Source organism: Macaca mulatta, chromosome 8 (assembly GCF_049350105.2).
Source record: "Macaca mulatta isolate MMU2019108-1 chromosome 8, T2T-MMU8v2.0, whole genome shotgun sequence".
In the NCBI taxonomy this organism is placed as follows: Eukaryota; Metazoa; Chordata; class Mammalia; order Primates; family Cercopithecidae; genus Macaca; species Macaca mulatta.
The window spans coordinates 95,318,143-95,345,035 of record NC_133413.1 but is presented as its reverse complement, the minus strand read 5'-3'; the positions used below and the strand labels follow the sequence as shown (position 1 = coordinate 95,345,035).

General features: G+C 33.9%; 1 protein-coding gene across 11 annotated transcripts in view; it reads right to left on the bottom strand.

Moving 5' to 3' along the window:
- The window catches only part of RALYL (RALY RNA binding protein like), a 735,427-nt gene that overhangs the window by 181,021 nt on the left and 527,513 nt on the right, over positions 1 to 26,893 (bottom strand). For 2 of the 11 annotated variants that reach the window (XM_077942455.1, XM_077942456.1), the window contains exon 1: positions 22,411 to 22,543. In XM_077942455.1, coding sequence (XP_077798581.1) covers positions 22,411 to 22,447 — 37 coding nt within the window. In that variant the 5' untranslated portion in view covers positions 22,448 to 22,543. 11 annotated transcript variants of the gene reach the window in all.

Below are 26,893 nucleotides of genomic sequence, written 5' to 3'. Positions count from 1 at the left end.
TCACAGGAAAAGCACAGAGCCATAAGAACCTATAGAAGGGGAATTTTCTCTGTTTGCAGGATCAAGGAAGACTCCTGAGGAAGTCACATTTCACCTGAGGTCTGAAGGACAAATGTTTATTAAACAAATAGAGGGGGAAGGGTAGGGATGAGGACTAGAGAATGTTTTAAGAAAGGGAACAGCATGAACAAAGTCCCAGCTTATCCAAGCACATGAAACACCACCAGTGTGAGCGCTACATGGAAAAGTGAGGGAAGATACAGAGGTTGGTACTGCTGCCTATGGAATATCCTTTGGTCACTGAAGGACTTTGGTTTTTTTAAAGGGCAATAGAAAGCTATAGGTTTTTTACATTACTATTTTACTTTTATTTTAGGAGGCAGAATGTGAAGACTAGGTTTGGATTTTAAAAACATCATCCTGGCTATAGTACACAAAACAAACTGTAGCAGGAAAATAACAGATGTAGGAGGCTCCATTTAGAAAGCAACTGCAGTAGCCCAGATACAAGATGTTAATGTTTGCAATAGCAAGGTAGCAGTGAAAGGGGAAAGAAGTGGATGGATTATAGAACAATGTAAGAGACAAAATCACTGATGTTCGGTGATCAATTAAAAATGGAGGGTAAAGGGAAAGAGGTTTCAAAGATAATTACCAGATTTACTGCTTGCACAATCAGTATGTATGCTGCCTCTCTGTACCCCAAAATAGAGGAAGATTTTTATAGCAGAAAACTTTACTGTATGCCCTTAAATAAAATACTTCTCTGAGCCTTATCCTCAAAAGAGGGTTAACCATCCCTGCTGATCTCACAGTTACAGACAGCGAGGGCCAAATGAACATGAGTTTTGCTGAATCCAATTCTGTGGGTGCAGATCTCAGCCTCCTTTTCTACAGACTCTGTGGCCACAAGCAAGGGAGGCTTTCCAAGCCTTTATTTCCCATTCTATAGATTAGAGATAGTAATCGTATCTCATGCATAGAGTTATCATAAAAAAGTAAATAAAATAATCCATGTGACGTAGTTGTTTAGTTTACTTTTTGCCAAATGGGATTTTTACCAAAAAAAGTTTCTGCCCCTCTTTTTCACATTCTCTTCTCCTCTATCCCCTATTTCTTCTGCACCACCTTTTCCTTCTTTCTCCTCCTCCTCTTTCTGCTTCTTATTCACTAACCTAAATTCCATCGCACCATTTTTTATTATTTCTTTTATTTTACTTTTCTTTCCATTCTCATTCCCATCATCAAGTATCAGCCTTTGTTTTTTAATTCCTCTACCATGATGAACTGTTTCATTGCTTCTAGTCTTGTGGCTTTCAAATCGTGTGACATCCTGCTGTTAATGTGCCCAAATTACTAGTTTTGTTGTATCCCACGGTGCTGCTCAGAACGTTGTACAGATCCTCACTGATGGTAAGTGGAATGAAAATATAGTCAAGAGTTAGGCCTCTGGAATAAGAAAGATTTTTGTTGTTTTGTTTTTTGATTCAGACACTCATCAATTTTGGGGAAATTTTTGCTACCTTCAGGGCTTAATGTTCCCTTTTATAGAATGAAGGTAATAACTCCTTACAGGCTTGTTGTGAAGATCAGCTAAGATGATGAATTCAAATGCCCAGAATCATGTCTCATACATCTTAAGAGACACCCAACGTTTGATAACATTATCTTGGAATGAATGTCACACTTCTAAGTATATTGATGAATATCTTCCAAATCCGATGTGTATTTTTATTATAATATCTCATAACCCCCTTTTCAGTAGAGCCTTCCAAGGGGAATTTGGTGCTCAGCTTAACCCCTCTTCATTCCCTAAACACACCTAGTGTCTTCCAAGCTTCATTTGCTGTTTCATTCTATACTTTAATCTCCACTTCCATTTATTGAGAGTCTACCCATCCTTCAAGTTTTAAACACTGTAGCAGAAATAATCTTATTTTCCTGAGGTCTGCAAAGGCATTTTGTTAACTGCCTTGTGTTGTGTTTGTGTAAACTTCCTGAGGATGGGGATCACCCTTATTTATATTTACAACCCTCACAAGGCCTAGCACAGTACATTTCCCATTGAATAAATGTTTGCTAAGTAAATTGGTGAATTTAATGCTCTTTTCATTTAAAATCTGAGAATAACTTGGGCTGGAGCCATAAAAAAGACTTGATAAAACTGAGAAGAGCAGGGCAAATATAGCAAATTATTGGAAATTGGCTCCATATAATAGATTCTCTCTACATCATATATATGTACATATATATATTGCTATTTTATAAGGTATTGCATGGTTTCTTTTAAATGTGAATTTAAGGTAATCTCTACCTTATAAACACTTGTTAGAAATGACATAGTGCTATTTTATTTCTCTCTTTTGAAAGTCAAAATAGAGTTGAAATCATATTAGGTTACATATTATTCTTTAGTTACAGTCTACCAACATCAAGTGAACTGCTAGGTAGTAACAAAAATACTTCTTTTATACTTTAATTTTCAACCATTATCTGTAAGGAAGACATTACACAGGACTATACCTACAAAAATAAAATTATATATAATTTTATTTATATATAAATAGATATATAATTATATAAAAATATATATATTTTATTTTTATATAATATGTAAGTATGATCTAGATTAGTTACATTACCACTGAGCAGGTTTGGCTATATATGCAATTATTCAAAATGATGATTGTTTATGGTTTTCTTAATTTTATATACTCAAGTTGCTTTAAGGCTATTTTATACATCTGGAATTACTTTTATAACAAAGAAATACATAGTTGCCTTAAATTTTTGTAAATTTAAATTTTTTTTGTTTAAATCCCATGAAAATATAAACCTAGTTGCTTATAAAGCATAATTATTTTCATAGTCCTCATTTTAAATTTAAAGGAAACTGATGATTTCAAACTAAGATTGCTTAATATTATTAAATGTGTCTGTGACTCCTATGTGCATCCAGAAAAATATCCACAAAATATGTGGGTCGTTGGTCAACTAAATTAAGCTTTTCATCTTTTCTAATGTTTATGAAAAGAGTATACAGGAATCTGTATTATTCATTATGGGTTTCATTTATCTGTATTCTCATAGTTTAATAATCTCTCACAGTAACTCATATTTCCAAATTGAAGGGCTCATAGATGTATATTACATAATGTGAGAACTCAACTAGACATGCTGAAATATAAAAATTGTTATTAAAGAAACTGAAAATTAAATTTGCTCACAAAACATCATTCTTCTACGTGTGAACAGATGTATCAGCTACTAAAGGACACAACATTGCTTTGATTAAAGCATGAATAAATCTGCTTAATCTGTTTCAGTAGTTCATTCCAATATTATCAAAGTTACTGTTTAATACATTATTTTTTCCTTGGTAACCTGATTAGATTGATTGGATTCAGTGTTCAGAATAATTAACTACCATTATCACAAATCAAATTTCTATAGTAATGGAAAAAGAAACAAGTGTGGCCTATATCCATTCTTTGTTGATATTTTGTCATGGCAATGTACTTTGATATTTTATTTAATGGCCTTAGCAGTCACATTATATCAAGAAAGAAAAAACTTAAGCCTTTGCCTAGACTATGAAAATGACTTTTTTGACATAAAACACTTGAATAGCATTGGTACTAAGATAATCAAAAAATAGTATTGATTTAGGCAGATCTTAGGCAGTAGGAAAATCATAGAATATTCATTAATTATATATAATTGAAATATATATATAACTACCTTACCTGCCATAAAATTCAGACTATGATAAACAGCAGGTTGATTGCACATCAAGGATAAACTCAATGAAGCTATGCTTCATAATTAATAAGTGATTGCAACATAACATATTCTTAGAGCTTATTACTTCCATGTTGAACACAGCATTGAAGTATTCTATTTGGGGAGATTAATTAAGCATTGTGAAAAATACAGAGTATATATACTTAGTTTTTAATTAAGGACTATTGATTTGATGATTATCTGGTGAATTTCTAAGCACAAATTCTAGGAAAATGAGAAATTTGCCTACAAAATCTTAAACAACTTACTGTACATAGTGTGGGGAAGATGGTGAAATAAAATCCAATGGGATAATTGAGAACTTTGATGAAATAATGAAGCAGGATATTTTCTGGTCTTGGTTTTTAAATGACTTGGAAAATAACAGAGCAGAGGTCAAAACAAAGTTGCTTTAGAAGTTCTGAATCAAAGCCTGTGACTGTGGGCCAAAAGTGATCAAGGAGATGAATTCTAAATGAATGTCAAATATGGTACTTTTAAAGTTTGCCAGAAATTGGAATACTAGGTCAAGAGCTTTGAGTATTTTTCCTCTAACATAGCTAAGTAGATGGCTAGCCAAATATCTTTAACAAAGATTCCTCTGTGGTATGCTTAGCACTCTAAAGGGGTGAATACATGATGATGAATTATTTATGATTCAGATATGAAAGTTGTCATTTATACTGTTACTGAGAGACAATGTAAAGTTCTTAAATTGTGAATGTAGACTAGTGATTAAATTGCCAACCATTAAGAGGCATTAATTCAGAGGTTTCACCCTTTGTAGCCTTGCACATTTTAGAAAATGACAATAATATTATGGCTCCCTCTGGTACAATTTTATTAGTAATGGTAAATATCAGATTTAATTTCTCCATGTTTCATTACTGAATATAAACAGAAGTTTTAAAAGTATAATAAAAACATACTCAACAATATTACTGAATTCATTCATTTATTCATTCATTTATTCATTCATCAAACACTCACTGAGTCCTACTATGAACCAGGTACAGAGCCAGGTAAGGTGATGCAAAGATAACAGAACTACTCTTAATGATCGTAGTTTACTGGAAAGGAAATAAATATAATTTACAGCATGATAAGGATTTTAATAGAATAAAGGGTAATGAGGGTTGGGTGGGGGAATGGTGAGTATAGAAAAAAATGGCTGTTATTAGGAAGAGAGAATATTGCAATAATAAAAATAACTACTTAAAGATTGATGTTAAACAGAAGAGAAGAATATTATCATGTGAATATTAAATTTTAACTTTTCAGTGACAACATTCCTTTTCTAAAAAAAGTGAAGTAACTAATGCTGTAGAAATTCCTAGTTCCTCAAAGAAGGAAGATGGAAAGACACATTTATTAGTTACCATTTCTGGTGGGCAACAGAACAAACCTATTTCCTCTATGAAATCAAAAGTTTAGCTTCAAAAACTCTGAAGTCTTTTTGCTTTCTTCCATGTCATTGTTGCGTTATGTTTATAAAAACTGGAGCGTAGAATCAAAATAACTATTCAGATGATTCTGCCCAACTGAATCTAAGTCTATGAAAACCCCTAAGATTAAGTGTGATGCATGTGATAACTTTAGGTTCAAATCCACAGTAAGTCAGTACTGCACTGGTAGTGGAGATGTAAATTTATACTTATTAAGAAAGATGCCATGACACAATGTCAATCTAACTAGACAAAGCTCGAACTTTTCTTGCTAATTCTTCTCACAGCAGGGCCTGAACCAAGCCTAAGCCTTCCTCAATAAAACAAATCTCAGATTCTTCAGTTCTTTCATGGTGAACAAAATCAAGTTTCCTACATAAATTTAGTTACACCCATTCTGATGCCTCAAGAGAAAAGACAACAGCATACTTAATTATTTCAGTGTCCTTTAAATTATTTACAATTTTACTTATGCATGCAAGGATATAATGAAAAATATTGAGACTACCTTCATATACTTCAGTGAAGCAAGGTTTTTGTTGTTGTTGTTTATTATACTTTAAGTTCTAGGGTACATGTGCCAAACGTGCAGGTTTGTTACATATGTATACGAGAGCCATGTTGGTGTGCTGCACCCATTAACTCGTCATTTACATTAGGTATATCTCCTAATGCTATCTCTCCTGCCTCCCCCCTCCCCACAATAGGACCCTTTGAAATTGTAAATATTTTATGTCCTGTGAAATTTCAAGTGTGTGAATTTGACACCTGATCAAAAAGTAAATGAAGTGAACCTGGTTGATTTTTACTGCCTTTATAAATTAAAACAAAAACAAATAATTGTTATTCAAACACAGTTATTCTCCCTTTTTTATACAAAATTGTCACTATATATATATATATATATATCTCTAGTGTTATGCGTATCCATATGTAAAGTGAGTATATTGCTAGAGTGATTATATATATTAAATAAACACACATACCATACAATATACATTGTATATACATATATACACACAATATTATATATGTGTGTGTGTGTATATGTGTGTGTGTATATATACACATATTATATGTAATCACTCTAGAAATATACTGACCTGGAGACATTGTAGTTCTCATGGCTGTGTATTGGCCCTGACCTGTTTCTCTCTTTCATCTACTGTTGTGTTGGGACCAGGTCCTTCTTTAAAGAATGTCTGGGCAGGGTGCCCAGAATGGTCTGTGACCCACAAAGAAGATAAACTACCTGGGCCACAGAGAGCTCAACCCTACCACCCTGGCCACTTTACCCTGGTGTTCTAATCACCTCAGCTAAAAAGGTTGATATGAATTTATCAACCATACAATATTTTGTCTTCAATTCTTTATTAAATTACTTATTGCTCTTTTAACAATTTTATCTTTTTTTTTAAATTACCAAGTCCAGAATGTAAAATGAACCCTCAGTAAAAATTCTTGGAAATCTCAATTATACTCAGAAAAGAAAGAAATATGTGTAGCAATCTAGAGGTCCTTTCAGAGTATCTGCATTATTCTAGTAGCTTTTTCTCAACTCTTACGTTCTAAGCTTTTATGTAAGAAATTTGCCAAAGCTGAGAATAAGTTTGGGCTGTAACTGTTCAAGTTAATTTAATGTGCGGCAGTCATTTATTGACAGAGATTGTACATCCATGTAATTGAAACACTGAAAGCCCTTGAGAGAGCTTTCACCTGCAATAACTTTAAATGCTTTAGAAATGAGGTCACTTTTAGTTACAATTCAAGAATTTCCAGTTGATACCATTACTGAGTAGCAATAATAATGGAGAAGACAATGAAGGAACAGAGTAAGAAAGTGGGCAGTGAAATTACGTTGTAGACCATTCTAATCATATCCCCAAATTCCAAATTTTAAAGTGGCATAAATTAGTGACAAAGATTTACTATATGACATGAAGTCTTAACTTTCATAGATTCAGCCAGTATGTCCTGGACTTGGTTCAAATTATTCCTTCCCGTCCATGTCTTTCTGATGTTGATATTAAAAAAAAAACATTCACTGAGTTCTTGCTGAGATTAATAGCTACAAATCTGTGGAAAAACAATTTGTTCCTCTAACTGATGCAAAATTGATTTAGTGAATAACGACGCTTAGCAGCAGAGACAACTCTTGGTTGGGGGGGGCAGAAACAGAATGTGGAGAAACAAGTTTTAATTCTGAATGGGTTATCAGCTATGAGTCTTCATTTCTTAAAATGATAAAATAATCTGGAAGTTTTAAATAGAAACTATTACACTGTGTATATGCAGCACATTTTGTTTATCTATTCATCTGTTGATAACAATGAGTCGATTCCATATGTTGGGCCATTGTGAACAGTGCTGCAGTAAACATAGGAATACAGATATATCTGGACATATGATTTCATTTCTTTTGGGTATATACCCAGTACTCAGTAATGAAACTGCTGGGTCACATGGTAGTTTTATTTTTATTTTTAGATGTTGTTTTCTTTCTTTTTTTTTGTTTTTTGTTTTTTGTTTTGTTTTGTTTTAGAAAAAAGGGAAGCCTATGTTGCCCAGGCTTCCCTTGAACTCCTGGCCTCAAGCTATCCTCCTGCCTTCGCCTCCTGAAATGCTGGGATTACAGGTGTGAGTCATCTTGCCCCACCTTATTTTTAGTTTTTGAAGGAATCTTCATACTGTTTTCCATTGTGGCTGTACTAGTTTGCATTCCCACTTCCCTTTCTCCAAATACTCCCCAGCATTTGTTACCTTTTGTCTTTTTAATAATATCAATTTTAACTGGGTGAGATACTATCTTATTGTGGTTTTCATTTGCATTTCCCTGATAAGTGATGCTGATGATTTTTTCATATACCTGTTATCCATTTATATGTCTCTTTTTGAGAGATGTCTATTCAGATCTTTTGTCCATTATTAATCACATTTTTTTTTTTGCTATTGAATTGTTCGAGTTCTACATATAATTTGGATATTAACCCTCTATCAAATGTATAGTTTGCAAATATTCTCCATGATTCTGTAGGTTTTCTCTTCACTCTGTTTCCTTTGCTGTGCCGAAGCTTCTTGGTTTGATGAAATCCTATTTTTCTACTTTTGCTTTTGATGCCTATGCTTTTGAGTTCTTGTTAAAAAAAGCTTTGCCTAGACCAATGCCATAAGGTATTTCCCTTATTTTTCTTCTACTGTTTTTATAGTATATAAGTATTTAATCCATTTTGAGGTTTTTTTAATATACAGTGAGGGACAGAAGTCTAGTTGCACTCTTCTAAATGTAAATAATCAGCTTTTCCAGCACTATTTGTTGAAGAGGTTGTCTTTTCCCCACTATACGTTCTTGACATTTTTGTCAAAAATCAGTTGGCTGTAAGTATACAGGTTTATTTCTGGGTTATCTTTTCTGTTCCATTTGTCTACGTGTCTGTTTTTTAGGACAGTACCATGTTGTTTGGATTATTATAATTTTTGTAGTGTATTTTGAAGTCAGGTAGTGTAATGACTCTAGTTTGTTCTTTTTTTCTAAGATTTCTTTGGCTATTTTTTTTTTTTGTGGTTCCATACACATTTTTTAAGATGGGTTTTTCTATTTCAATACAATATGTCACTGAAATACTATTTAGCCATAAAGAAGATTGGAATCCTATCATTTGTGGCAACATGGATGAACCTGGAAGACACTACATTAAGTGAAGTGAGCTAGGACAGAAACACAAATATGATATCGCTTATATAAAGAATCTAAAAATGCTGGTCTCATAGAAGTAGAGAGTAGAATTGTGGCTACCAAAGATTGGAGAGGGGAAAGGGCTGGGGTATAATGAGAAATTGATTAACTATATGTGGTCACAGTTAGATAGCAGGAGTAAGTTCTGGTATGTTGATTATAGTTAACAATATTGCATATGTTTCAAAATAGGTGGAAGAGAGAATCTTGAATGTTCTGCCCACAAAGAGATGATGAAAATGCTAAATATCCTGATGTGATAATTACCCAATATATATGCATCAAAACATCATAAATATGTACAGTATAATAAATAAAAGATAAGCCATGAATTAACTAGAAACTAGTATCATTGCTTAATAGTACAACAATAGACTTGTGAGAAAGTCACAATATGGATTTTATGGCACTTTCAAAGTATGCCTTAAACATTGTTAAATTGCCCAGGATATAAGTATTTTTAGATTCCTTTTAATACTTCTCATCAAATAAGGAAATTAGGGTTGTCATTAGAAAAAGTAACTCCAAAAACTGAGAACAAAAAGGCCTTAGCAGGTGATATCATGCATACACATCTGTGAATATAAAAAGGCAAGAGATAGTTCACCAACAGCCTATATCATAGTAACATATTTGGGGCAAATGACTAAAATTTCTAGTTGCTACAACAGGTACATAAGTAAGGCAATCCATTCTGTTTAGTCTTCAAAGTCTATTAATTGAGGGCTTCCTAGGCCAGACCATGCTGGGGATATAGAATGAAAATAGAGACCTGATCTCTGTCTTTCAGGGTTAGAGTCAAATGACTACATAAATTATCAATTACATACAGAATACATACAGGTTACACAGGAATCCATAACAAAGATAAACTCTACTAGCCACCAGAAGCTTATAGAAATGTATCAGAAGGAAGTGATTGTCTAAACTGGCACCTGAAGGATAAGTAGAAATTAGCTCAGAAAAGAGGAGAGGACAGTGTTCAAAATGGAAACAACATAAAGTATGAATGGTGGAAAGAGTGCTTCAGAAAACAAAGAATTTTCAGTATCATATACTAATCTGAAATATGCCAGGTGAGATGTCAACAAATGAACCTTCAAAGTAAGATAATACTAGATCAAGAAATGCCTTGCTTTTTTAAAGTCATAAAATCAGACAATGTTTCTTTTCTTTTCGTTTTAAGCTGAGTTTCACTCTGTCACCCAGGCTAGAGTGCAGTGGTGTGATCTTGGCTCACTGCAACCTCTGCCTCCTGAGTTCAAGCGATTCTTCTGCCTCAGCCTCCCGCACAGCTGGGATTACAGGCATGCACCACCACACCCAGCTAAATTTTCTGTATTTTTAGCAGAGATGAGGTTTCACCATGTTGGCCAGTCTGGTTTCAGACTCCTGACCTCAGGTGATCTGTTCACCTAGGCCTCCCAAAGTGCTGGGGTCATAGGCTTGAACCACTGCGCTCGGCCAAACAATGTTTCTTAACATACAATTTTATGCAATAATTTAAAAATCTGTTTACTATAACAACTAAGAAGTATAGTTTGTATGAGTAAATAATATTAAGGCTTTCAGTTAATAATAATGAAACTGACCCAGAATACCTACAAGAAGCAACTAATAAAACCTTTAGTTGATAACACATACTTATCAACTGAAACGACCTCTAGAGATATTATTTTCCAGGAAATTTGGCAGTTTATGTTTATTCCAATTGGGACAAGTAATGAAATATATACTTCTATTCAATACATAGAACAAAATCTTAACAATTTGGTAATAATCTGATTGAAGATCCCTAGTATTTTTCTTTTCTAGACAGAAGATAATAAAATTTCGCAAGACATAACAACCAAAAGAATTGTATTATTTTCAATCATGACAAATACCCATAGGGGAGTTTATAATTTTTCTTAAGTCATACCACTTTATAATAGTCATAAAAAACTCAATTATGACTAAAAGCCATAAATAGTTTCATAAAAATACCTTAAACTAGTTTTATTATGACATAAATATGGCAATGGTATTTGTTATGAAGCTACATGAAATTGTACTGTTATTAAGTACATAAAAGCCTACAGCAAGGTATAAAAAATGCCCATTAGGAAGTCTCCTAGGGTAAAGAATTGTGTGATGACAGTCATATTCCAAATATCAATCTATACCAGTGATTGGAATGTTAGTTACAAAGAATAATGAAATATTATTATCATTGTAGTACATCTTACGCATTTCCAGATTTAATTATCCTGGACCCAAAATGAAATTATCATAACTGATGTGATGACACTGAATTACAATATTTAAAACATGCATTTTTAAAATGAATATTAAAACAGATATTCCTTCCACCTTTTAGGCTATTGCTAAGTTAATATTGGTAAATATTAACAACGTGGGCAACTTACTGAGAATTGCAGGCCCAATGCCACATTATCCTTTAATATTCAAATAAACAAGGCAAGACAGTTAATTTGGCTTGAAGTATAGGGTAAATTACTACAACTGTTGATTAATTGCTGCCAGTAGTAATCTAAGAGAAATAGTATTATCAAAGGCTAGTATCTTCCCTAAGCAAATGACTATGTTAGATGGCTGTTTATACAGTACAAAAAATACAGCATCTTTAACCTGATAAACAACTGTTTCTAATATATAAGAAATGGTTAACTTAATATAGTTCTAATTTCCAGGGACCCATTTTCAGAGACTAAAAAGAGAATATTAGTAACAAACACATCTATGATCTTTTTTTTTTCTTTTTTTTAGACGGAGTCTTGCTCTGTCACCCAGGCTAGAGTGCAATGGCATGATCTCGGCTCACTGTAACCTCTGCCTCCTGGGTTCAAGCAATTCTCCTGTCTCAGCCTCCTGAGTAGCTGGGATTACAGGCATGTGTCACCATGCCTGGATAATTTTTGTATTTTTAGTAGACAGTGTTTCACCATGTTGGTCAAGCTGATCTCAAACTTCTGACCTCGTGATCAGCCCACCTCGGCCTCCCAAAGCATATCTATGATTTTTATGCTACAATTTCTTGTATTTTGTTCCTGTACTTGGTTATTAACTTTTTTCCTAGATGCTCAAGTTTCAAAGAATATTTTTAAAGTAGAATTTTTAATGATTTGTTTTTATTTCAAAATCAAATACACTGTTATGTACATTCAAATAGAATTTTCTCAAACTCTAACTTGGGTTCTTGAAAACTGGGATGGTGAAAAATATGCAAAATATTTCTGTCTAGATAGTGAATAAGCAAACAAATTCTAAAAAGCTTCATGGAGTGTTACTGCTACAGTCTCTTTAGGACAGTTTAGACCCATTTATCAAAATTGAGTGTATCATCTATGTTACAAGTGATCATTAGAAAATGACTAGCTTCATATAAATAGCTCTGGAGGACAGTTTAGTGCTGAGAAAAATTTTATGACCACTTGTAAAATTCAAGTGACCATCTTTCTCTTGCTACCATATGAAAGCCAAGGATGTGACCAACTAAATGAATTTTTCCTCATACCTCAATTAAAACTAAACCTTTTCTGAGTTTTGTCTAAGTTTATTTTTATTTAATTGTGAGCCAGCCTCTCACTAATTACTGAGTCTATAAATTAAATAAAAATTAAATATTCCATGTAGTCTGTATGCATTTACAGGTGTCTTAAAACAAATGTGAGTTGAAAGACACTGTTAAGTGTGGGAAGAAAAAGGTATGAAATAGACTTATCTACATGAACCTAGCAGAGGTGACTTCAAAGTCAACATTTCTATTGCCTGTGGAGCCTATTAAGAAGACAAATACTAGCAATCTGAAGAACAAAGTGTGTTTATTTAAGGAAATACATTCAGCTGTTCCTCTAAGGCAGTTTCAGGTTTACTAGGGGTCAAAAGAATCGTATAATATGAAATATAACATTTTCCAATGATAGGTAGCCCAAGGCATGGAACATTACAAAAATATATGCCACATACTCTACAAGGATTCTAAGGAAATAAATGTGGACTTTATTTTAAATACAAATGAAGCTCTAGAGATAATATGTCAATAATAGACCATTAATACTTTGATTCAATATTTACACATATATAATGTTTCCCTATATAACTAAAGGTGTCAGAAATTCCATTGTTAAAATAAGGGTGCAATTCAGTAAGAAGAAAATCAATAACTAAGAAAAAGGAAAATGAATCAAAAGGTTATGCCAAATAACTTAGCTGTTCTAGATCAAGAAGTGTGTAATGACTCACAACGAATTACTAAAATCACTGCAGAGAACTTCACTTATTCTAAGTTCTGGAAACCTTTCATTCCTTTGCAGAAAAGATAGCATTTGAGGCAAATACATTCATTTGCAGATACTTTGTTTACATATATTTATGTAACACTTTCCTCAATATATTTTTTCTGTTTCTGTATGATTTAAAGGGTAGGGATATTGGTAAAACATTACATTTTGCTTTTTAAAGTTAATTTATTAGATTCCTTAGGAGACACATAAGGTTGCTTTTTAATTCTATTCAATGTTCATATTTTAATTTAATTTTGGGTGTCTAATTTCCTAGAGATTAGAAATAAAATCATAGCATTTTGAAATTATAATAATGAAGTATCACAGATTACTTCATTATTCTATTACATGTTTGATTATTGCTCTCTTATGTAAATTACATTAGTCATCTATAACAAAATGGTTAAAACAGTGCCTGATATATGGTAAACATTCAATATATTTGTCATTTTTATTATCATTACCCAATTCATTTAGAACTACCCAATTTTCCATTTGGATGAAAACAAAGTTTTAATGATAAAATATGTAAAATTAGAATTCAAATGCTTATAATCAACATTTTAAGTTTAGTTGGAGGTAGATACTTTCTAGAAAAGTTCTGATAATCTTCAAAGCTCTGATATATCACTTGCAAAAATAAAGTCATCTAATCTATGTTGATGACACTGAACATACTTTCAATTTTTTTGTAGAAAGTTTAACCTTACATATCCTAAAGAACAATAATGCATATATTCCCTAATGTAATTAGATATTTTTAGTGTATCAAGTAATCACACCTGGTTAACTATAACAGCCCTATGCTTTTAACGCCAACTTGTGCCAAGCGTAATGGCTTATGAGACCCACCTCTCCCCTTTGCTTGCCCACTTATGCAATAGCTGGTATTTATTAGATTTAACCATTGATTTACAAAACTGGTGATTTTATATTGCTCAACCAAAAAGATTTCCCAAAACACATAATTATGCCAGATCCTGGTTTTTAAGAAAGTTGCTTTCTGTCGTTTCAAAGATGGCATATATTAGAGCAAAAAAAACACTATTTCCTACTCTACATTGATGTTTATGAATGGTTATCTTTTCTTTAGTCATGTCCAACTGCTTGCATTCATGACAATATTTTATTTTATTTTAGTTTTTTAATAATGAAAATTTTATGTATATATAATGTGTTGATATATGTATGTATTATGGAGTAGCTAAGTCAACTTTATGAATTAAACATATCCATTACCATGTCTTTTTGTGAAAACATTTAAAATCTCCCTTAGCAATGTTCAAGCATATGATATATTGTTATGACTGTAGTCACCATGTTGCACAATAGATCTCCTGAACTTATTGCTTCTGTAACTAAAATTTTGTATCTGTTGACAAACATGTTCCTATTGCCCTTTCTGCCCACCTAGCCTCTGGTAACCAGCATTCTACTCTCTGCTTCTATTAATGAGTTCCATTTTTTTAGATTCCAAATATTAGTGAGATGATACAGTATTTATCTTTCTGTACCTGGCTTATTCATTTAACATAATGTCTTCTAGGTTTATCCATGTTGCCATAAGTGACAGGATTTCCTTCTTTTTAAAAATTGACTAGTATTCCACTGGGGTGTGTGTGTGTGTGTATGTGTGTGTATCTAACTATATGAGATATATATATCTCATATAATCATATTTTTAATCCATTCATCTGTGGATGGACATTTACATATGATATATGTCATATATGAGACATGTATATATCTGAGATATGATATTCGTATATTATATGAAATATATATGTCATATATTTTATCCTATCTGTGGATGGACATTTATGTTGATTCCAGTCTTGATTTTTCTGAATTATTCTGCTATAAAAATGGAAGTAGAGATATCTCTTTGAGATAACTAATTTTATTTTCTTTGAATATATTCCCAGAAATGAAATTGCTGGATCATTTGGTAGTTCTATTTTTAATGTTTTGAGGAACCTTCACACTGTTTTCCATCACGGTTGTACTAATATACATTCCTACCCACAGTGTCAAGAATCCCCTTTTCTTTATGCACTCACTGACACTTGTTATCATGTCACTTGTATAACAATTCTTCTAACAGATGTGATGTGATATATCATTGTGGTATTAATTTTTAATTTGTATTTCCCTGATGATTAGTGATTTTGAACTTTTTTCATATGTATGTTGACCATTTGTATGTCTTTTTTTGAGATATGACTTTTCATATTCTTTGTCCATTTTTCAATCAAGTTACTAATTTTATTGCTATTGAGCTGTTTGAATATTAAAAATATGTGAAGAGTTTAATATTGAAAATATATTAATCAGAATAGAAAGCCCAGCCATAAGTCTAAGCATTTTTAGTCAACTGATCTACCAAAGTGCCAAGAACGCACAATGGGGAAAGCACAATCTCTTCAAGAAATGGTGTTGGAAAACTGGATATCCATACATACGAGAAAGAAATTTGACCCTTATTTCACCCCATATACAAAAATAAAATGAATTAAAGAATTAAACATAAGCCCTACAACTATGAAACTACTAGAAGAAAACATAGAAGAAAAGCTTGTTGACATTAGTTTGGGCCAAAACTTTTTGGATATGTCCCCAAAAGCACACTCAATACAAGCAAAAACAGACAGAATTGCATCAAACCAAAAAGCTTTTGCACAGCAAAGAAAAATAATAACAGAGTGAAGAGACAACCATGAAATGGGAGAAAATGTTTGCAAACCACATGACAGTATGTTAAAATGATAGACTAACATCTTAGTTTAACACCAATCTTATTTTCCTAAGAGTCAAGAAGACACTTAGGATATATATGCATAATTCTTTTATCAATATGTATAATTCTTTTATCAACAAATACAAATTAACATTATTTTTTAACTGTAACATTTTTTGAAGTGATAAAGTATACTCTGCAGAGGACATTTACCTGAACACCTGGGGACAGAGTCAATGCCACGGTTTTTATGCAAGTGTAGATATAAATTCAGCACAGATTCTGAGAAATTAAAAGAGCAGGTGATGTATGATAGTCGTTTTCTGAAAGTACAGAAGAGAAATGGACAAATGCTCACACTCCACAAAAGTGACCTTTGAGTGTGTGGGGCATTGTTAAATAGAAAAATACATGGACAGATCATCAGATTTTTTGAGACAGAGAGAGAGAGACAGAATATATTTCTGCAGGCAGAACCAGTCACAGGCTAGAGCCTGTAAAAGCCTGTGATTAAGGATATGAGGCAGACCAACATGTATTTCCATTTAAGGTCAATCTGTATCAGGGGGGTTATCAGTCAGCCTTTGTACTTCTCTGCTCCCAGACTGGCATCTATAGTCCCATTGTGCATGCTCAATCAGACTGCATTGATTCTATCCATCCACACATGATTCCATGGAAGAATCTATAAAATTACAATTTCTCAATTTCTACCAGTTATAGAATTCATATTAGAACTTGAGAATAAAAAAAGGCTGAAGACATTGCAGATATCATATCAGAATTCCCTACAAACCTCAATAATAGATAAAATCAAAGATTGAACTTAATAGTGCCCTCTAGAGAGCCTTTACCGATCAAGCCTAAAAATTGTTTTTTTGGTTTTTTTTTCTGATAAAAACTGAAAAAAAAGTTTTAAAACCTAGATCACATTTTCAACTGGTTATGTAATAAAAAACATCAACACTTAAGATATGAAATAATTTGGGAATAACAAATTATTTCTTTTGTCTTCACAGTTACAAAGAAATCATGGTATCAATATAAGTATTTGTTTTAAATAATACTCCATTTTTATATTGCTATTTAATTTGTAATAGTCAATTTCAATAAGTACCTTTAAACAAGACTTCTTCAGTTAAATTCTGTTGTGTGTCCTACTCTATCTATCTAATGTTCCTGATGCTTTTTTGACCTCATCTTTATTCACTCTACTTACTGGACTCCTTCTTGGTCCTTCAATTATCCCAAACTTCCTCATGGACTTTGCATATGCTATTTCTACTTGGAACTATCCAGAAAGAAACTGAACCAATTTCCTCACTTCTTTAGGTTGTCTGATCAAATGTCCCCTTAGTAAGTGGCTTTTCCTGATTTCCCCATAGATAATAGAAATTCCTCACCCCATGTTCCAAAACTCCATTTCTCCCTTACTAGATTTATTTTTCTCCATAGCTCTTAGCATTACATCGCATATTATATATTTATTTGTGAGTCATCTTATCTTAATAAAGTGTTGTTTTGTTTGTTGCTATAGCCCTACCATTAGAGCAATCTCTGGAAAGTAATAGGTGGTCAAAAACATGTATTTAAGACAATAAATTTCATTAGACAGCCTTGGATTTTGATGGGCAAAGCATCATATGCACACACTGAGGATGTATCAAACAAGAATAAAAAATACCTTATATGAAAGAAACTTTCATATAAGTTTCACATAAAAAATACCTTATATAAAAGAAAGAGATTAGTGGTGTAAATAGATAATTTTCTATATATAAGACAGAATATAAAAATTTTAAGAAAAATTACAATATATGAACTGAGGCCAGGTGTGGTGGCTCACAACTGTAATCCCAGCACTTTGGGAGGCCAAGGCAGGAAGATCACCTGAGGTTAGGAGTTTGAGACCAGCCTGGCCAACATGGTGAAACCCCATCTCTACTAAAAATACATAAATGAGCCAGGCATGGTGGTGGACACCTGTAATCCCAGCTACTCAGGAGGCTGAGGAAGGAGAATCACTTGAACCTGGAGGCAGAAGTTGTAGTTCAGCAATCTCAGCTTGCACTGCTGCACTCCAGCTTGCTGACAGACTGAGGCTCTGGCTAAAAAAAAAAAAAATATATATATATATATATACACACACACACACATATATATATACACATACACATATATATATATGTATATATGAACTGAAAAGAGAGAAGGGAAAGAGCGATTTGACTTAGAAACTGAGGAATCATTTAGGAAGGATGTGGCATGCAAGTGAAACCTTCAACAGAGAGGTGTGAAGGTGCAAGTGAAGGGCATCTATCAACAAGAAGATAAATGGGCAAAGGCATAGAGATAAGAGTATATAGTGAATTTCAGGGACAATTGGTAGCTTTTTTGCTTATTTGTATTTTTCAGATGGAGTCTAGCTCTGTCACTCAGGCTGGAGTGCAGTGGTGCAATCTTGGCTCACTGCAACCTCTGCCTCTTGGGTTCAAGTGATTATTGTGCCTCAGTCTCCAGTGTAGCTGAGATTACAGGTGTCTGCCACCACGCTCAGCTAATTTTTGTATTTTTGGTAGAGATGGGGTTTCACCATGTTGCCCAGGCTGGTCTTGAACTCCTGAACTCAAGTAATCCTCCCGCCTTAGCCTCTCAAAGTGCTGGGATTATAGGCATGAGACACTGCACCTGGCTGACAATTGGTAGCTTGATGAGGCTAGAATATAGGTGGTATCAGGAAGAGAAGAAAGTAGTGGGTGGATGACAATCATGTAAATTTCTGTATTGTAAGGTTTTGCTTGTATTTGCTTTCTAGTTCAGTGATTCTCAACCTTCGGGAGTATGAAGTTTTTTTGTTTTGTTTTGTTTTGTTGTTTAAAGAATACTGAAACATAATGAGGGCTGCATGTACTATAGTTATTTTTTAAAATAAAATATATCGTATAAAAAGCTATTACAAACGCAGTACCACCTTTTAAATACATGTTTTTATTAAACATATTTTAGAACTTTAAAAGCATATGTATGTGTGTATGTTTATGTATATATACACATGTGTATGTCCATATAAACATATATCTTTCTTCATTATACAATGATTCATATTTATATAAATATTAATATGCAGTAACCTTGTAGTAACTCCATGGGCAACCATGGATCTGAAGCACACAAGCCCAGAGCCACCATTATCTAGTCAGTGAGAAACCATTAATGTCTTTGAGTAGGGGAATGACCTAATGAGGGCTGTGTTATGGAGGCACTGAGGGTTAGAGATGGAAAGTACCCTACAGAACACCTTCTCAGAGCAATCTACTAAAGTTACAGAAGAGATTGCAACCCACAGAAGTAACAGATATTGGCCAAGACCATAAGCAGAGGGCTATGATGACTAGTATTTAGATTTCTGAAGTGATCTCATCAAGTATTTCCAATGATAATATGGATAAAGTTGATAAGCTCACCCAAAGATATTATTAGCAATAAAAAATGCATGATCTATTCCAATTCAGTAAAATAAGATGAAATGTTACACACCTGAAACTCGATTCACGCTGTTTTCTTTGCCATGGTACAGGTATTGTGCTATTTTCAAAATTCTATGGCTTCTACTCTACTTTTTCCTCTACATCGGTGTTTTAAAAACATTCATTTTTTAAAAATGTACCTTCATGTGTCTTTTATAAAAGCCCAAAAATGTTTTCTCAAGGTCGTGTGGAGTTTCAGCAAGGGAGGTTACAAGTTTTCCTTGCTTTATACAGAAATTTTTGAAAATTTAAACATAAACTTTATAGTTAAATAAATATTGTTATTATATATGTGTAAAAACTTAATATTTAAATGAACTCAAAAGTTAAACGTTAATTCCCAACTCAACCTGATTTGTAAAAATAGGTTTAACATGTATTAGAATTCCTTAAATTGGTCTGTACCTGTTTGGCTCTGGCAATATCAGCCTCTGATATATGCCAACATTTTTTAATACCACTCAAAAAATTCTGTATCTAATTGAAAGGCATTAATGCAATTTTGCATAAGTAAGATCTATTATCTGAATGAACACTACGCTGTTCCTTTTACCTAGCAATTGCTCTATCAGCAGCAAGGCAATGGGCACTCTTCCCTCCCTCTCCTCCTCTTGTATAGTGAATTATAAATAACTAATCTCAATATGCGTGAAGAATGAATTTCAAAGTCCCACATGAATCTTCAAAGGTTTAGTACAATTTATACTTTAAAAACTCTTTTATAAGTATTTTTGTTTTCCCCTTTTTCCCCAAACTCCTGACATAGCCACATGCACCTTTACTTTTCCTCTTGTCAGACCGTCTGAAAGGAAACACTTATTTTTACTAGAAGATATAATATTAAATCTTTGGATAAAGGGAATAATTAGAAAGTTGATTTATGTGCTATCTCATTTTTAAAGAAAATTGTAAGAATACTTTCCTTCTTTCCTACAGTGAGGTTTTGTTTAATGTACAATTATTGCCTTAATTGGATTACAATTGCCTTTAGGTGAGTTTATGCCTTTGGTATGATCAAAAACACACACATAAAAGATATTATTGAAAATGGAAATGCCCTGGATTTTGGTGATGGGAAAATTCCAGTTTTTCTGTTTACCTATTGGATGGCAAACAATTGTATTATATTCTACTTTTGCAAATATTGTTAGTGTAAGAAATTCATTTAAGGATTCTATTTGCTTTTATTGCTAAGCTTTCTATTTACTTTAATTTTATTATGTTCCTGCTCTCTGATATTTTATATTATTAGAATATAGAAACACTTAATGCAACATAAAATAGTTGATACGATTAAACTTAAGTAACACATTAGTTTTTTTTAACTGAACCATTCCAGTACACCCTACTGTGTTTATGCCTGTATAATTATACGTCTTCTGACTTGTCTCATGTAATTCACAATTTCTTCCTGCTGCTTAATCGCAGACTTCAGCAAGCACATTTTAAGGGGAGACACTGAGTATAATTTTTCTGTGAATCTCTTATTTTCCATGTGCATTAAGGCATTGATAACCCACAAGAAAAAAAAATGAGGGATATATAAAAGATACAGGAGTAAAGGCGCAAGATGGTTTTCAAATATATGCATAATTTAGATTTATTCTTGTAGGAGGAAATCACAAGAAAATTAATCAGCAATATATGTGTGGACTTCATACCAATCATTTTTACATAAAAAAGTAGCGGTTATCGTATGTTGTTTCTTTATCACAAGAAAGAACTGGCATCAAAAGGCAATCAAGCTTATAGAATCAAACTGGCAGCCTAGCCCTCAGAGCTTTCTGTGGTGCATGAAACTTCTTTGAAAAGGAGAAATGTTAGTTTTCAGATCTTAGGTGAAAATAGACCAAAGAATAAATTATCACACTAAAAATTATCTTTCTATGATTTATTGGCTTTTTGATAGTATAATTGTGACTGCTAGACTTTGATTTCCAAAATATTTGATAACATTTAAAGACATCAAAAGAAATAATGAAAAAGTACAGACTTTGTCTACAGAATAAGTTGCCGTTACCTGTCTATGACGATAAATAGAGACAGTGACAGATCATTTTGAGCTAAATATGTTATTATTTACTTTAGACAATAGAAACGGTAAAGTGATAAAGAGTTAGACTTACTAGAGAGAGGTGATTGTAAAGCTTTTCATGAGAGGCATATTGCTTCACCATAAAATAGTGTTGTTATAACAATCTTTTGATTTTTAGCGAGATTCCGATAGCTTTCATTTCCATAATAATCTTTGTTCTGGACTTTAGGCCAGGGTAATTGTGCTGCTCCTTTTCAGCCAGAATCAGTTCCTTTAGGGGAGACTGCAGATGACTCCTTTTAACCCTTTGAAATGGTGCCTGTAGTGAATTATGTCACTAGCATGCTCTGGACCAAGAAGTTTGGCAATGAATATCCTGTTAAATATTCAGCTTGTCTTTCACAATTAACTCTCTCCCCTCCATTCTGAACTGTTTTCTTCCTCCTAAGAGTTGTAATTGAAATTGGATGAATAAACAGAAGTTTTAGGCTAGCTTCCCAAACCTTTCAATAGACTTCCAGGAAAGAAAATCTATCACTCCTAGAAAAGCAAAAAAGAGAACTGTCCAGTGATCATGCCTGAATATAGGATGCTGAGCTAGACTGAAATTGCATTTGATCTGTTTCTCTGTTGATTTTGTAAACCTTTCCAAGGATTTCCATAGTAACAAGTGAATTATCCCCTCTCCCCTCAACATCTTTCATGCATGTTACAGGAATAAAGATAAAGGTTAGGGTGAGAAAAGCTACAGTATCTTTTCTACTACCAGGATGTATCTGAAGAAGTCATGATTAGTCTTTTAAGAAATCAAGTATGCTTTCCCTACTCCAGTGATATGAAAAAGTTGGGTCAAATTTTACTTACATCTCTGATGTCTGCGTTTGCTCCTGTACATGGTCATTTTGAAAAAAATCGACTTTCTAAGAAGTAATTGATTTGACCACGGAGACAAAGAGACGGGTTGTGCTCCTGCTTTGCAGTAAGACTGTTGCTCACTGACAGAAGGTAACCAGCAATCACACAGTGAAAGCCAGGGTAATACCATTCTCATAAAATTACAGGGGAGATGCTACAGCCTGTAACTACTCTATCTAATGTAAATCTTCTAGGGAAAATTGTATTTCCTTCACCTCCCCCCAACCTATAGCAGTTAAGTTCTCTAATGAAATCTGTACTACTAAACTGCCATCCGTGAAGCAATGTTGGATTAAGAATAGATTCATATATTTAGCAAGAATCGCAAAACTGAAAATCTAAATATAAAAACCCTTGTTTAGTATTTATATAAATTAAAAGTTAGGTTCATATATCTTTTAACCACTATAGAATACTGAAATTTATATATGATTCTGAAACTCTGCTAAATTTTTTTCTTCTGAGAACCTCTGATACACTTTGTATGTTCAATTATTAAAGCAATTATCCATTTTAGTTTTTGTCTATTTCCCCAAACAGTCTGTGCTGCTCACGCAAAACAGAAATTGCACATTTTCACATTTATATCCCCAGAACTTTACATAGAAGGTGCACATAATAGGTTCTCAGGCTCAGTGAGTGCCTACTATGTAGCAGGCACTCTGCTCCTTCTTGCAAGAAGCCTCTCCAGAAGCTTCCCCCACCCCCAACCCCTGGGGCCTCAGTTTAGTCCTCAGTTCTCTACTTTGACAGTATTTGGGGCATATCCTTATCTGAATATGTTTCACACTGTCACTCAAGTGGACAAGGTGGAAGCTCTGCCTTCATTATGGCTTGTACTGTCCTTTTCTGAGAGCAATGCCTGGCATGCAGCAGAAGCCCAGGAACACTGCCTCTCCCAAACACTCCAAATGAGAACATGGTTTCAAAAACACCTTTGGGTGCTGATTGGGGTGTCTGAAATTCAGTTGTTATTCAAAATGCAGAAGGACCCACATGCGAGTGAAGAATTTCTATGTCATAAGACTTCCTTGTTATGTATTAAGTTTCACCTTCTTGCCAAGAAGCAGAAGTGGAGATATTCAACTGTTGAAAGTTAATTTTTTTTTTAAGTGTGAACAAATCCAGGCTACCTACTAGTAGCTGGAAATATTGTCTCCATAACTCTCCTTAATAGAAGCGTTATTTCAGTGTAAAGGATTTTTTTTTTACTTAAATAATTACATTTTGTAACCACAGATACCAAGAATAATATTTGATAAGTGTTCAGCAATATTCTGTTCAGGGTTCTTGACTTTTGACTAACTAAACTCTTTGGTAAGACGTTTGTCAAAGACCACTATGGTTATTTCCTGCTTTAGGGCATAGTCAGTGTCTGTATTACTATACATTCCACTGCTGTCTTTCTCTTCCTATTAGAACATACATTTCTGAGGATAAAACTTCATTTCCTTCAGAGATGTATATCCAGAGGTTAGATCAATGCCTGGCACAAAGTAGGCTCTTAATAAACATTTGTGGAATAAATGAGTTGTTTTGTGTGTGTGTGTGTGTGTGTGTGTGTGTGTGTGTGTGTGTGTGTGTGTGTGTGTGTTGGGGAGGGTGGTGGTACGGAGCCTTACTCTGTTACCCAGGCTGGAGTACAGTTGTGCGATCTAGACTCACTGCAAACTCCCCCTCCCAAGTTCAAGCGATTCTCCTGCCTCAGCCTCCCGAATAGCTGGGATTACAGGTGCCTGCCACCACGCCCAGCTAATTTTTGTATTTTTAGTAGAGACAGGGTTTTGCCATGTTGGCCAGGCTGGTCTCGAACTCCTGACCTCAGGTGATCCACCCACCTCGGCCTCCCAAAGTGCCAGGATTACAGGTGTGAGCCACAATGCCCGGCTATGAATGAATTTTAATAAACAAGTTTCAGTTATAAAGTCCATACAATCACAAATTCTTTTTCAATAAATTTAGACAAGAGCTAATTCATGTTTATTGACTACAGTAACTTTTCTATGTAATTAAAATACTTGTTATTTCACATATTTTAGTCCCAATGTTAATTTGAATGCATTCTCTCATTATATGAATTCTCAATATGTAGATTTTGATGAAATGTATATATTCACAAGTATGAAGATCTACTGATGTATTTTAAAGTCACAGAAACAAAGTCATATTTAATAAGCAATGACTCCTTTACAAAAGCTATTTGCTGATTTCTTGGGCACCAATGCCTAAGACCAACAAGGCATGAAAACTGTTGCAATTTAATAAAAGTAAAACAGTTTTTCTGACATAGGTGGTATATATTTATGATATGAATAAACATGGTGATGATTAGGCAGTAATGGACTAATGACTCAGATGTCATTGATATTAGCATTATTCTTTGACTATATACAGTCAAATTTGTAGTTTTTCACTTTTTACATTTTTTAATTCTCCATTATCTATAATTAATATCAATCTGAATAGTTTTTGGAAAGACCATATGACAATTTAATTAACTTCATTCATATGGACAAGAAGCCCTCACCCTTCAGCCTCATCGATCATCACACCTATACACATTAAAATCCACATGTATATATAAACAGATACACACTAAAACAACTAGCCTGACTTGTACTCATCAATGTTTGGCCCAGCTTTCTCCTCCAGACCTTTATATCAGGGCTGACTTTCTTAGGCTCCATATAGGGGATTTCCATCTCATCAGTCTTTTCTTATGTTACTTTTCTGTCTCACATCAGTGCATTTAGAGCATCTACTCCTGAATCTCACATCTGGGCCTAATGGCTTGGATCCTGGAGGGCTTGAGGCCAGCAAGTTTGGGGATCTCACATATACCCGGTGAATACAAGCCAACTTCATGAGCACCATGCCGCAGTAGTGTAGGCAGGTGAGAGAAAGGCAGGGGCAGTGGCTTAGGGGGTGCAGAGTCCTTGGTGAAAGTGGAACCTGGGAAACCTTCATTCCAAAAAGTAGGAAGACAAAATATAGACATAAGGGACAGAGAGAAAAGTTGAAGAGAGGGGCATGTCCAGGCACCCCACTCTTCTTCCTACCCTCTTCAAGAATCCCAAATGGGCTAGAGTTGTTTTGTTTGCAAAATCAGTTTTATGCCTATAACAACAGAGGCCAAAAGATGCCTTAATTAACAAACTATCTCCTCCTCTACTCCCTACAATCTACTTTTCTTTTACTTAAATTGATCTTTATACTCCACACTTAAAATGCAAATCTAATGAGTGTTGATACATTGGGATACGTGAATTCTCATTAAAAATCAAATAATTGTATCTATACCTTTCATTTCTTGATGGAAGGAACCAGTAGAAATAAAAGCCTATAGCATATATACTTTTAATATAAATGTATAATATAAACTGTCCTTTTAACAGTAGTAGAATAATAAATAGAAGACAGACAGGAGAGAGAGGAAGAAAAGGAAGAAAGAGAGAGTGGGGAGTGAGATAGGAGGGAGAGGGAAAGAGGAAGAGAGAAAGGGAAAGAGTGTGTGTGTGTGTGTGTGTGTGACAGAGAAAGACAGAGAGAGAGAGAGACTATGCATCTAGCCCTGTGCTAAATATATATCATGTCACATAATCTTCTGTTACTTGGGTATCTCTATCCCAATTTTGAAAATGGGTAAACTTTAGCCAAATGAGGACATGTAGAGGTAATGGTCAGGGACACAGCATGACTTACATAGTTGTGTTGAGAGCATTTTACCGGAAACTAGGCCAATATGATTTAGGGCTGAATTACGTGGCAATGCACTGGGTAGCTTCTAGGGGAAACTTACCTAAAAGGGGCTCTATGGTGTCACCAGTAATGTACTGAAACCAAGGAAATCATATTTGCCAGAACTCAACACAGGGAGTGAATGCTGTGTGATTTAAAAAGAGCTAAAATTTAGAGAATGCTCATTGGGTGCTGAGGTCTTTTCTAAGTATTATATGTATTATTTCATTGAACACTGAGAACAGTCCTATGATGTATGTATTGTTATTATTGGTTTCATTTTTATTATTATCATCATCATTCTTATTTGATGCTTCGGTAAAGTGAAGCTAAGAAGTTATGTCTGAATAAAGTGTCACAGAGGGCAAGACATAGTGTCCTGATTAAAATCTGGCTAATATTTCTCCCAAGACAGTTCAACATAACATGCCATGTGAGGCGAAGGGATATTTTGAGTAGTTGTTCAGGAAACAGGAGATGAGACTCCACAAGGGACATGTTTCCACAACTAGTTGTGCTAAATTACCTTCTAGAAGGGGTGAATCCAGTTGACTGCAGGGCTTCTGGCTTCCTGGCAGGGACATTCATGTTTGGAGCCAGAGCTGACTTGGGATAACAGAACAGGCCTTCTCAGCTCTGCAGCAGGGATGAGTACCCTGTCTTACTGGAGTCACCTCACTCCCTCTCTTCCTGA